This window comes from Colias croceus, chromosome 29 (genome assembly GCF_905220415.1).
Source record: "Colias croceus chromosome 29, ilColCroc2.1".
Taxonomy (NCBI): Eukaryota; Metazoa; Arthropoda; class Insecta; order Lepidoptera; family Pieridae; genus Colias; species Colias croceus.
The window spans coordinates 83,443-97,644 of NC_059565.1; the positions used below are offsets into that span (position 1 = coordinate 83,443).

Consider the following 14,202-nt stretch of genomic DNA (forward strand, 5'->3'; position numbering starts at 1 on the left):
ATGACACTTTTTTTCATTTCAGTCAATCCTAGCGACCTTTTTTAAAAAATGCGTTAAATCTAAGACAACCCATATTAATAAACCATTATAGTGTAGTACATATTCATTTCTATATTAGAAAAGTTACCGGGAATTTTTTATTAAAACAATCTAATTAATGTACTCATGATCACAATAAGTCACTATTAGTAAGAATATGAATTATTTTCTGAATATTTACCTGTAAAAGACGTATTAATATGGGTTTTTAGTTTACAATAAAAAAATATTATACATAAAGAAGTATTCATTCGAAACATTCAAAGGTACACATCACTAAAATCTCAAAACGCACCGAACGCAAATATCTCACGCGTCATTACAACATTAAGGAAATGTTTTTTTTTATTTATTTTTCTTTATTTATCGCACGTGACTCTTTAAAATACTAATCCGAAGGAAAACATTGATATGAAGGTATATTAAATCACCAATTTTTTTGATGATTTACGTTAAAAATTCGATGGAAGTTAATAAAAATATCAGCGTTAGCGGAAAGCTTGGAAAATAATCTATAGCATTCTAACGCACCAGTTTGTATCTATATTTTTCAATCCATAAAAATTTCGACGCAATTACATTTTTCATTTGAGTATGTTTCTTTCGCTTAATTCGAGCCTTAGAGTAATTAAATTATAAATATATTAAGGAGAAACTAAAATAGTGAGCGTTTAAGTCTTCAAAATAATTAATATAAATTAAAAATTGGATCATTGGCGTCTTAAATATATTTAATCTACCGCGCGTCATCAAAATAAAAACAAAGGCAAATTTTTAGTAATCCAAAATTAATAAATACACCAAATTTAGATCAATCTGTAGAATTATTAAAATCACACGCCGCAAATTTATAAAATAATGTTATAATAAAGATATATTTTTGTTTTTATAATTGTCATATTCTATAAATAAGTCCGTATAATTTCAGAAGATAAGCTTAACTTACTCGGATCCGTGTATTTGCGAGTTTTTGAGATGTGATACAAATTATTTTTTTAGTTTTAATATTTGTTTTTTTTTTCTTATGTAGTAGTTACAGAAACTGTTTTACGCCATAAAAAATGATTAATAAGTTTATTTGGCTCATAATTGATATTTTTAGCACATGGGATTGAGAAACGTTCAAAAACTCGCCGATACAATATGCACCGAAAAAATCGTAATATTTTTTACATTTTAATAATTTTTATTTATTATTAAACGAAGCTCACAAACCGATCAACAGTTCTTACCTAACGATAGCGAAGGCGAATGTCCTATCTAAGAGATCTAGGTTTTAAAATTACATGTCAAAGTGTCTGAGATTATGTCAAATAATGTCAAACGGTATGAATCGATTTGACACCACGGATTAACCAATGTCAAATAATGTCAAAGAGTATGAATCGATTTGAAACAATGTAAACCATCGTATAGTAAACTATATTGAATTTATTGACACACATAAATGCACTAAGACAATCAAATCTGTCAAATCAAATTTGTCCTCCATTTTGCACAATTTTCCGTCTTGCACTGCAGTTTTACTAATCATGTAACCTAAACATTTTAAAGGGTTTAATACAGTTATTATAGATAAAATATTTAAAAAAATCAGAGCACTAATCATCTTTTGTTTACATTTTAAAAAAGTTGAAATTTTTTTATTATCTGTCAAATCGAGGTAATAGTATACGTATTGAAAACATTTCAATATTTTTCAAACATGTCACTTTCAAGGATCTATGTAACTCTTAGCAATGGTGTAGCCTTAAGAGTTAGCTTCTGGGAGTTTAAATTTAGACACAGAATTTATTGTTACTTGAAACACTATAAGAAAGATAAATGTCACGTTGTGCCAAAAAAGATGGAATTTTTGCTTTAGTAAAATAATTTATTGTATTCATTATTTCAAGTAACTACAAATTCTTAATTTATCAAGCTACATCCGTTCTTATGTTACTCAAATAAAGATTTAAAAATTGCATAGAATCTAAACATTACATAATATAGAAAAATAAATATCTTAAACATTTTAGAATTCCCGAAAAAAAAGCCTCTCAATAGCAATTCATTTAATATTAAATTAAAATTTTACCAAAAATATTACTGAGATTAATGTCAAATGACGTCACGACACAATATCAACTAAAATCACTTTATAAACCGAATCCAAAACTCGTAAAAAAAGCGAAAAAGTATTATCCCATGAGGTCTTCCAAATTAAATAATTATATAAAATATATGTGATTTCAAAATAACATCTACTCATTTGTGCACTACCGTTAACCGTCATTAACTAAAGACCACCAATTTGTATTCACAACCAAATTATTATTCTTTAATCATAAATGCATTTCCTTCATTAGTGTATAAAATTCTTCAGCTTTTTAAGCCACCATCAAGAAATTTTACATTCAGAAAGAAAACGCGTCTAACACCGGCATAATCAGACGCCATGACATTTATGTCAAAAATTTCCACTTTGACATGACATTTTCGCTTTGACATATATATTATGTCAAACGTTGTGTAAATCGTGACGTCATTTGTACACTGTACACAAATAGTAAAGGAAAAGTATGGATATAGTCAGGTGTAACATATGTATAGTTACATATTACACATTGAGGTACGTATGTTTCGCCGTCACACTTGCTCGTCAGATCCTGTAAAATTATATTACAAGTAAATATCTTAATATATATAAATCTCGTGTCACAATGTTTGTCCTCAATGGACTCCTAAACCACTTAACCGATTATAATAAAATTCGCACACCATGTGCAGTTCGATCCAACTTGAGAGATAGGATAGTTTAAATCTCAAATCGTTTTAGAGAAAGCGGGCGAAGCCGCGGGCGGTAAGCTAGTATTTTGTATATTGATATAGAATGAAGAAAGAAAGAGACGAGAAAATAAAGTTTCTCTCGTCCCATATGAATTTTATATTATAATAATTGGAACTAGTTAAACTTTCAAAATAGTTTGTTCTCAATTACAGTTTTATGTTTGAAAATATTGTAATACATCAAATGAAAAATAATACTCGGGTAAATAACAATTTCTTTTGACATAAGCTCACTGTGCTAGAGCACAAGGTCTAGTTAAAAAGCAAATAATAAAATTAATGATATAAAAAAAGAAACTATAAAGGCTAATAACATTAGACGAACAAAATAAAAATAGTTATTAAGCTATTACGTAGCTTCTATCGCGGGCCTTGAGCGCGGGGACTGAATCGAGAAATTGCGTAACGAAAAAACCTCACGCTCCCCACTCCTTGGGGCGGAGGTGTGGCTTGAAGGCATAGCATGCAATAGCGCAACCGCCACAGTCCCCGAGTGACACACGTCTTTCTTTTATGAATTCACAATGAATAACAACTCACTGAGCTAGGGCGCTATAGACAGCGGTCGGAACCGCCGGGCCCGCGCCGCGTTGTGTGCCGGCGGGGCTGCCCCCGGGGCGGGGGGCACTGCGCCTGCCCCACTGGCTCCACTTGCCCCACTGCCCCCGCCTGCCCCACTGCCCCCGCCTGCCCCCGCCCCACTGCCCCCGTTGGCGGGGGGCGGCGGGGGCGAGGGGGAGGAGGACGAGTTGGAGCGGGAGGGGGCGGGCTCGCGGGGCGCACTGCTCGCGCGGCTCGTGCTGACAATCATAATTATTATTATTTATATAAATCTGCAATTATTCATTTAGGTAAAACAATTTAAATCGTGTGTACAAGAGATAGTAAAAAAATTGGTTGGTCTGTAAAGTCGGTTTACTGACGATAGTTGAACGTGACAACGTCTTAAGGCCGATTGTGCTTCTCTGTCGCTCGTTCCGCGCTCTCGCTCGCATTTCAAGCCTTACGGAACGCCTCAGAGCGAGGTAACGCCGTATGCGTCATGTTTTTTCGTGCGTGCAGCCGGCTTTATCGAATTATAAAACGTTGTCACGTCAAAATAATATAATAATTATGTAAATAAATCTCGTTTTGAATTCCGAGAAATTAACTGTGAACTGAGAATTTGTATTTAGTTATATTATTTTTTATAATATACTCGAACGTAATTTTAAGTAAAAAGTCTATGATTCCATGACATAACGCAAACAGATGTCATAGTTTTTACTAAATGTTGACATTACTTAAATACCAAATCAATATATCATAATACCCTAGTTATAAAATATATAAAAAATCTCACTTGTTCTGCGCCTGCGCGGTCTGTCTGTGTCTCGGTCTCGCGAACCGCAAGTTCAGCTCTCTCGCCGGATCCACCGCGTATTTGTCCGCGTTCTGGCGTCGGCGGCGTAGGGCTGTAAATAGTATTAAAATTTAAAATACGTTTTATGTTTTATAGTTAAATAAGTTTTTTTTTTAAGTTTGGATTTAACTATTTATTGTACCACACCATTTAACATTAAAATATTATTTTTATTATTTATTTATTATTTATTTATTATCTATTATTTTGTATTATTTATCTGTTTATTATCTATATTATTATGTTATTACTAGCGGTCCGCCCCGGCTTCGCCCGTGGTACATATTAACGTTTTCTCTACATAAGAACCATCCTCGTACTTCAAGGAATATAATAAAAAAAGAATTATCGAAATCGGTTCAGCCGTTCTCGAGTTATGGAATTACAACGAAAAGTGGCATTGATTTTTATATATTAGATATTATTATTATTATTATATTTATCTGTTTACTATCTATATTATGATTATTATATAGCAGTGGAAAGTCGAAAGCACACCCTCAAATCGGTCTTGACAGAATACCAGCGCTGTAGTCGCAGCTTGCTGCGACTATGGCAGAAAGCTGAGTCAAGACCCTTTTCTGGAAATGCAGTGCACACACAGTACGGAATTCTCAGCGAACATGATGTCTAATTTTATGTCTAATTTTATGTATCGTACTTTCTTTCTTGTTCTATTTTGTGTTTTCTTCTTGTGTGTGTACCTTTTTCTAGAAATAAATGTTTTTTCTTTCTTTCTTCTTTCTTTCTTTCAAAATAAATAAAATATATTGTTATATAGATTGTACGTAAATCATACAAGTGATAACTGCGTTAAAAACAACCGACTTCAAAGTTGCACTTGCAAAATTTACAAATACCTACAGACAAAAATGCTCATAAAATAAAAACTACTGGGCCTATCCGAATAAAATTTTTATGGGACCAATTCGACACCATCCCGCATCGAACAAAAAAAGAATCACGTAAATCGGTTCAGAAACCTCGGAGAAATCGGTGTACATACATAAAAAAAAAAACATACCGGCCGAATTGATAACCTCCTCCTTTTTTTTGAAGTCGGTTAAAAAGGTGTCTTTATTATCAGCAATTTCTTCCCTCATTTCACTCATAAGAAAACAATATTAAACGCTTGTCAATTTGATATTTCTTTAATAGGTATAATTAAGTATTTTGCTACAAATACTGCATCATTTATTTAGTATGCGGACAAAGCCACAAACGGAAAACTAGTCATAAAAATAAGGCTCCCCAATCACCGGGCGTCATCATGATATGCACACGACAATAAAACCCCCCACTTATGTCAATAAATTTTATTATTATGTTTATCTCCATTAGGAAGATACCTGATCCTTATTGGAAGGCTTACGTGGGGACACAGGGCCAACACGTAGAGGCCCTTTCGAGAACTTTACTGTGTTGTGGGACACCTGCAGCCTGCCCATGACTGCACTATAGAGATACAGTCCTAGGCAGTCCGCGGCCGATGTAGGACTATTGCAGAAAATGGGAATAAATAAATGGACTATGGAAAGAGGTGCTATGTAGACAGGTTGCTGGGTCTATATAGATTTTTATAATTATATTAAACTCACCGGGCGTCAGATCGTCCACTCTATGTGTATCCCCACCATGTGGGGCCCCAGCCCACGACGCACACTTGGCCAGTCTGTTCTCACCCCCACTACCACCAGTACCAGTACCAATACCAGTGGTACCAGTACCAGTGGTACCGGTACCACGCGCTACTGGTATACGGGAGCCGCTGCCCGATGAGCGCTGTGAATCAATAAAAATACATGAAAAATGTGAAATCCCATGTCCCCAAGTGGGGTAAGGGGCAGATGCATTGTACATCCGTTTCACTGATCGATTTTCTTTAGGGACAAGTAGGTGATCAGCCTTCTGTAAGTTTTTTCTTCGTATCCATCGGGAATTGAACCCAGTTTGAATTCCATGACATTTTTTTACAGGATTGACATAAGTCGCTTTGAAACAATTAATATGTACGTTACGTCTTGATATTTTTATGATAGGATTGAAATCCTTATTAAAATCATTTTTTTCTTGCCAAAATAACACTAACACACAATAATATTCTTAAAAATATATTTCAATTCATATGACCGTTATAAGAAATTTATGAAAATAATTGGCCCTTTTTTTACGTCACCATAACATTTTTTTATTAAATTTCATCATAGTTTGAAAAATATTCGAAAATCAAAAATTTATATATAGGTAAACCAGAATCTGATGGCAATTAGGGAAATCAAAATTTTGAGTGTGCAACCCTAGGGAAAATGGACTGAACGATCTTGATACTGCTTATTTTTTATTTTGTCCTCAACATCATTAGTCACATTACATAAGTGAACAATACTGTACTTAATAATGAGATATCCACTTAATATTATGTAGGTACATACTTACATGTATAATGTACATATTACTTTTATCTATGTAATACATAAGTATTATTATTTACACACACCTATATTTGTATGATAATGCAGATCAAAACTAGATAATGCTAATAATTTTTTTTATAAAATAAATAAAAACTATGTTTATTTTCGTAAGTATTAACAGATACACACTATATCAAATTGACTTGGACAGCTTGGACTTGACGAATAGCCGTATTGGAAACTCTTGTAATAAGTTTTCATAAAATTATATTGTAATCAATAGACATCGGATTATATTATGCATTTGCATGTTTGCATATGCAAATGCATATAACTCTCTAATTACGGCGTTAGTGCATATTTTAGCCTTTTTCCTCCAATCGTGCATATTTCGTTAAGTAGCGGGAGTTTTAATTGGTCGACTAACCTTTATTAGCCAATCAGAACGCTCAGCGAGTAAACAAACCCTATTTTGGCATGGTAAAATGGCAAAAAATAATGAAATGGGCTCCATTTAAGTAAATTTTGAGCCATTGAAAATAGGGCTAGGTTACCCTTTTCGGGCTAAAAACTTAAAACACGGGTTGAATTCCAAAATAGGCCTAGATTTACCCCGAAAAGGTGGCAACACTGGGCTCGCGGGTGAAAAACGTCACAAATTTGCGCTCGAAAATTTTCTAAAAGGCTTAATTGTATATTGCTACAAAAACTATACTTAATTTTAAGAAAACTTCGCTGTTTTTTGATTTTGTATTGTGCATATTTTAGGCATATCAGCTGTTTTTGGTGCATATTTCGGCCTTTTTTAGTGCCTATTTGCATGCATATTTTGGCATTTGGTTAGTGCATATAATCCGATGTCTAGTAATCAACAAACAATATTATAGTTACCTACTTATAATAATTTTAATTTTAAGTATCAAAACGGGTAAGTCAATTTACCAATAAAATATTCAAAATTGAAAATTGTGATGTGTTTGACCCTTCTTCATCGAATGTTTTTCCATACACATTATAAACAACACCTCTTGCTTGTGATCGCAGCGGCTTTTTCCACATTTTCGAAGATTTTTTAGACGAAATCCTAAAAATTATTCATCAATTCCAAAGAAGACAAATAATTTGACAACCAATTTGATAGTTGTCAAATAACATTGCCATATGAAAATCTTTTATTTCCTAATTATAAATATGCCATCTAGAGATGTAAAATGACTAAAGATCAAAAAGACACTCACATCTCTGAGACTCGACGCATCTCCCGCGGCGCTGCCGTCGCGTCGCAATGAACTGCTTCTGTAATATTAGAAAATTAATCATATTATAATTACTTAAAAATATGTTTTTTTGTGCCTATTAAATTTATAATAGATAGGGAGGCGAGGTAGCTAAATGGCGTAATTCAACGGCGTCGTCGAGACTTATCAAAATCGAAAGAGAAAATAATTTCGAAAAGAAAAGCTTCTATGGTAAAAACCATTTTAGCGGTGGGTTTGGCGTGTACGGATTTTCAAAAATGTAAAAAAAAACAGTTACTTGGGCATTCTCGAGCGCGTCAGATATTCATACTACGTATGCCCCAAGTGCCTCTGATAACAACGGTATACTAATCTGCCGGTTTGCGTGGTGGGGCTAGGCATATAAATTCGTCAAAAATGCACAAAAAAAAAATTTACTCGAGCGCGTCAGATTTTCGGAAGGGGTGTTAATTAGGCCCCAAGAAAGCTCCCCTTAAAAAAACTGACGATTACGGCATGACGATAAGTTACGATGAATTTTTGAAAATGCAGAAAAAAAAAGTCCTTTTGAAATACTCGAGCGCGTCAGATTTTCATAGGGGAGGTTTATCTAGGTATCCTGAAAGCATATTTTCTTAATCTGATAAAAATGTTGGTGGGTTCTCTTAATCTGACCGAAAAAGGTTTGTGGGTTTCTTTTTTTTAATCATCGTTATTTCATATCAATTTTTCTTACCACCCTCAGTTTTCGAGATATACTCAAAAAACCGGGAGTTTGAGTTTTTATGATGCTGCAAGTAAAAAAAAATTAAACTTTGGACAAAAATGAAAAGAGACCTTTTTTTGTAAAATAAAATTACCTTTTTTGTTTATTTAAACTTTTTTTTTGAAAAAGTAAAGTTCGCGACTTATATGCTACAACGCGTTTTTCGGAAGACGAAATGGCTCCTCCAGACTTCCGGTCATGCGGAAACCGGCAGATTTTGTGTTTTTAGTAAGTTTTAGATTATATTCTTCAAAATAAAAATAAAAAAAATCGCGCTCGAGAATGCCCGGTTAAGGTTTTTTTTTTACAAGTTCGCGACCCTATAACTCGGCGGCGTCAAGGACTTATGGTCAGATTAATTAAATTTAGTCTTAAAACACTAAAATCAACCCCCAATATCTTAATCTGACGCGCTCGAGTATTTCAGACTAACGATTTTTTTTTACTAATCTGATCGTCTATCCTAGGCGCGCGTCACTACATATAGAGCTAAATAGTGAAAAAGTTTGTTCTATTAGGTCTAAGGTATCTCTCATATCTTAAACTGCCACGCTCGAGTATTGCAGAAAATTCCCCTCTTCGCCTCCCTATCTATAAATACAATATTATCAATCAACAGAATGTGTGCATAATCAATGACATTATAATTATCATAGCTATATGACATTACTAGCTCTCCGCCCGCGGCTTCACCCGCGTTTTTTAAGGAAAACCCGCTTAGTTCCCGTTCCTACGTTTAAAACCTATCCTATGTTTTAATCCAAGTTACCCTCTACATATATGTGTGCTAAATTTCATTGTATATCGGTTCAGTAGTATTTGCGTGAAATAGTAACCAACAAACATACATACACATACATCCATATTCACATACTTTCGCATTTATAATATTAGTAGGATGTCAACGTCATAATATCATAGTGGAAAAAAGAAAAAAAAAATCATAAATTAACCTAAGTATACAAGTTTTATTTATGAGAATTTTATTACATACAATAAAATTATTGACATTCCTCTGTTATATAAGGTCCCTGTACTCATAATTGTTTTCAAACTCAACTACTGAACTGACTTTGAAGCTACATTATTCCCCAGTACGTGCTCGAGTACGTACTGGGGAATATTATTTATTATTTTATAGATATTAACGAATAAAACTCACCTATCTTGTATAGCATCAAGTCTAGTTCTCTCCACGGCCGGGCTGTGGCTCTTTTCCACACTGCGAGTTGACGAACTGTATCAATGTTATATATTTATATTATGTATAAAATGTTATTTCAATATCAATGTGACTTGTATTCTATTGTTTTATTAATAAAAAATGTTATATAACACGGAATTTGTTTTAAATGAATAGATTATTAGATTTTTTTTGTTGCTGTCTATGGAAGAAAAAAACGGAGGCTTTTTAAAGTACTATTATTTTGTATAGCATTAGTACTAAATATTTGGTGTAATTTAAAGTGTAAATATATAGGTCCAAGTGCAAATGTATATGTTAAGTGAAAGTGTACATGTCTATTATGTCAAAGTGTAAGTGTGCATATAAAGTATAAGTGTACACATTAACATGTTATTATATATTTCAAAGTGAGTGTTTTTTTTTGTTCATATAATGTAATATAATTTATGTAATGTGCTATAATTAATGTAATACCGTTTTAATTATAAATAAAGATATAAAGTGTACATGTCAAAGTGTTCACGTACATGTCAAAGCGTATATTATATCAGTCTCTGTTGTGTGTGTGTGTGTGTGTATATCTCACCGCTTGTCCCTCTGATGGTCGGTCGCGTCGTAATAAATGGACGCGTCCTCCGCGCGAGCCTCGCCCGCGCCGCACACAACCGACTGGATGCGCACTAACAATTATACATTGTTTTATTATTACTTCTTGACATTTAGAAAATTCTTTAGACGCGTTGAGAAGAAAATTTTAAGGTTGCGTCATGACAATATCGTCACGTCATGGAGTATGGCGACGATTTTGGTATCTTTGAAACTTGCCAAAGAAGTTTCACTTTTGACACGTGTGCTTAGTACACAAGCTCTTTTTATATGAAATATGAACAATATATAATTGTAAGATAGTTCTGAGCGACGTTGAACACACACTGCCCACCACAAAGTGTAAGATATTTCACTGTGCGGATACGTCCTCAAGATTAAATGTTTTACAGAATTGCAGAAAATATCGAAAATAACTTTAAGTAGATAAGTATTATTTTATATTTGAAGTGAAACTTCTTTATCGGGGTTGTAAAAACATTTAGTGTAACATTTTTTCGTTACGCGTGACATTTTTCCGTTACGCGCCATCTTTATCTTATCCCTATCACGCGTGATTGGACGTATTTCTGTGAATTTGCATTTAGTAAATTATTTTTGAAAAATAAGGTTATAAAGAAGTTTCACTTCTTACGTGTGTACACTAAGTAGTACACGCACACATTTTTTTTTATTCATCTGTCTCTTTTTTGGCTGGCTTAACTGGCTTGTTTTCTATGAGAGATCATAGAAAACGAGCCAGTTTAGTAACTTGGTTCCATCTTTTAAGTTTTTTGAAGTGAAAACTTCTTTAGCGGCGTTGGGTATAAAATCTTAAACTCGCGTCAGGACACGTGGCCTGATCAAAAAAGCGTAAGACGATTTTTTTTAGCCCTTATATTCCATGCGTAAGACGAATACCATTCCAAAATATCAAACATGCTGAACGTTAATAATCAAGTTTTCACTTCTGCCGGCACTCCCGGAGTGCAATCCGTCTTTTTTTTATAGAAAATATATCATTTTCACGTTGGCAAACGAAAAGCATGTCTGTTTGTAGAGTTATCTAGTACGTACCGGAGTGTGTGGGGTCAGCGCTGCCGGGTGCGGGCCGCACGCGTATCTCGAGACGGCTGGACACGGTACTCTCCCGGGCGGGCGGCGCGGGGGGCGGGGACGGGGACCCGCTCGACCGGGACACGCTCTGTGGGGGACGAGTTGTGTAGTACGTACCGGAGTGTGTGGGGTCAGCGCTGCCGGGTGCGGGCCGCACGCGGATCTCGATGCGGCTGGACACGGTACTCTCCCGGGCGGGCGGCGCGGGGGGCGGGGACGGGGACCCGCTCGACCGGGACACGCTCTGTGGGGGACGAGTTGTAGTGTGTAAGCATATACTAATTGTTTCATCATTAATCATGTACACGTGTAACCCAATTATATCGATATTTAAGCAATAATTAATACAAATAAAGGTGCAGTCTTAATCATGATCTCGTTGTTTTAATTCGTCTCCTAATACACGCCGTACAGAGTTATACGGTACTTTGGAAAGTGTGTCTGGTATGTTCGTTGTTATAACTGTGTTCGTATTTATACTTATAAAAACGGACGTGTTTTTTTATAATGGTGTGCAATTTTATAACTGTGGCCGTTTTTTATAACTGTGTCCGTTTCTGGAACTGTGACTTTATTAACTGTGTCAATTTCTAAAACTGTGTTTCTTTATAATTGTGTCCAGTACTAAAACTGTGTCTGTTTCTAAAACTGTGTTACTTTATAACTGTGTCCATTTCTAAAACTGTGTTTCTGAAACTGTGTCACTTTTATAACTGTCCATTTCTAAAACTGTCTCTTTATAAATGTGACCATTTCTGAAACTGTGTCACTTTATAACTGTGTCCATTTCTAAAACTATGTCTGTTTTTGAAACTATCTTTTTTTGCTGCTACGTTTGCAAAACGGCGGAATAATAATCAGTTAGAATCTATAAAATATGTAAATGTTTATAAATAAGTCCATAACTAGGTATGTATAAAACTGTATCCGTGTATATGTATGTGTGTATACACTCACGGGCAGGCTCCTCGCGCGGTGCGGTGCGGGCTCCGCTTCGCTCGCCAGCACGCGCGCCGCGACCCCGCGCGCCGCGTCCACGCGGTAGCGCAGCGGGGCGCCCAGCCCGTCGTCGAACGACGCCTGCTGCAGGAGGGGGGGCTGCAGCGCGCGGATGTGCGTGCCTGGGGGAGGGGTTGTAGTGTTGGGGTTAACATAAAACATGCATCGCGAATTGTGTTTGTATATAATAAACTAGCGGTCCGCCTCGGCTTCGCCCGATTTCGCAATAAAAAGCTTATGTTCTTTCTCAGGGTCTAAAGATTGTCTGTACCAAATTTCATCAAAATCGGTCCAGTAGTTTATGAGCCTATTCATTACAATCAAACAAACAAACAAAGTTTTCCTGTTTAAAATATTAGTGTAGACAATGATACATTGTGGCTATGAAAAATGACGTAATAACGCATTTGGATCATTACTTAATTAACGATGACGCGATAGAGAGGTTTCTACCGTCTGAATCAATTTTAAATTACTACAAAATGTCGATTCTAGCACTCGTCGGTCGCTAATTTAGCACGCTCGCTGCACTTTCTCGGCTCCTGTAATTTAGAATTGTTGTAGCACGCAGTAACGGCGCCGACTGAGTAGTTGCAGCACGCACCGATGGCCGGCAGCGACCAGCTGCGCGGCAGCGCGGGCAGCACGCGCGCGAACCGCTCGGCGCCGGCGCCGCGCACGCAGCAGCGCGCACGTCCGCCCCGCGCGCCGTCCCGCGGCCGACTGCGCGCCGACCGCGTGCCGTCCCGCTCCCGCTCACCCTCCTTGCTGTCTCTGTCTGCTGCCTGTAAGACAAAAAATACAGATTAAACAAAATTGCACTACGCTGCTATTGCGTCCTTCACTTCTACTACTGTTGTAGATATTGCGTCATTTATAACTACTATTACTGCTGCAGCTATTGCGTTATTCGCTTCTATTACTACTGCAGCTATTGCGTTATTCACTTCTATTACTGCTGCAGCTATTGCGTTATTCGCTTCTATTACTACTGCAGCTATTGCGTTATTCACTTCTATTACTGCTGCAGCTATTGCGTTATTCACTTCTACTACTGCTGCAGCTATAACTTCATTTCTTTTACTACTACAAACCCACCTGCTGCACGGGCGACACGCGTTCCTTGAGCACCTCCTTCACGCTCGGCACGTGCACGCTGATCTGCGTGTGTTGCGTCGGTGTCGGTTGTGTTGGTTGCGTCGCCTGTGTTGGTTGCGACGTGTGTTGTGTGTGCTGCGTGTGTTGTAGCGACGTGTGTTGCGTGTGTTGTTGCGATGTGAGCGGTAGTTGAGTGCGCGGTTCCTTCGAGCTGGAGGAAATGCCGGACGCGCGGTTCGCACGATGTTCTGGAGACTGGAAATGTACGAAACATTTCATTAATGAGGACTCTATATAAAAATTACGATAGCTTGAATGTTAAAGTTATCAGTGTCAAAGCATTTGGTAATATGTGGCTCTGTAATTTACTTCACAGAATGTTATAGTACATTAAGAATGAGAAATAGCTCCTATATGTATGGTGTGATCGTGGTGAATGAGCATTAGGTGTCTCACAATGTACTTGTTTGTTTTTTTTTTTTGATACACGATCTTGTCTCTCTAAATTCCAATACGAATGTATATTGATA

The 14,202-nt window shown here is 36.3% G+C and overlaps 1 protein-coding gene and 1 long non-coding RNA gene across 2 annotated transcripts in view; both read right to left on the reverse strand.

The window, feature by feature from the left end:
- Nucleotides 1-1,066: 1,066 nt before the first annotated feature.
- LOC123704322 lies at nucleotides 1,067-3,520 on the reverse strand. Its single transcript, XR_006753114.1, has 2 exons — nucleotides 3,409-3,520; nucleotides 1,067-2,687 (listed from the first exon to the last, which is right to left on the reverse strand). It is a non-coding gene; the product is annotated as an uncharacterized LOC123704322 (long non-coding RNA).
- The window catches only part of LOC123704249 (tau-tubulin kinase homolog Asator), a gene marked incomplete at its 3' end in the record, with an annotated part of 57,907 nt that continues 47,225 nt past the window's right edge, over nucleotides 3,521-14,202 (reverse strand). Inside the window, exons 21-30 of the mRNA XM_045652557.1 lie at nucleotides 13,673-13,927; nucleotides 13,179-13,359; nucleotides 12,533-12,696; nucleotides 11,693-11,819; nucleotides 10,461-10,554; nucleotides 9,851-9,925; nucleotides 7,923-7,980; nucleotides 5,869-6,052; nucleotides 4,211-4,322; nucleotides 3,521-3,668 (exon numbers count right to left, since the gene is read on the reverse strand). Of these exons, the coding sequence (XP_045508513.1) occupies nucleotides 3,521-3,668; nucleotides 4,211-4,322; nucleotides 5,869-6,052; nucleotides 7,923-7,980; nucleotides 9,851-9,925; nucleotides 10,461-10,554; nucleotides 11,693-11,819; nucleotides 12,533-12,696; nucleotides 13,179-13,359; nucleotides 13,673-13,927 (1,398 nt within the window). The remainder of the gene's footprint in view (nucleotides 3,669-4,210; nucleotides 4,323-5,868; nucleotides 6,053-7,922; nucleotides 7,981-9,850; nucleotides 9,926-10,460; nucleotides 10,555-11,692; nucleotides 11,820-12,532; nucleotides 12,697-13,178; nucleotides 13,360-13,672; nucleotides 13,928-14,202) is intronic.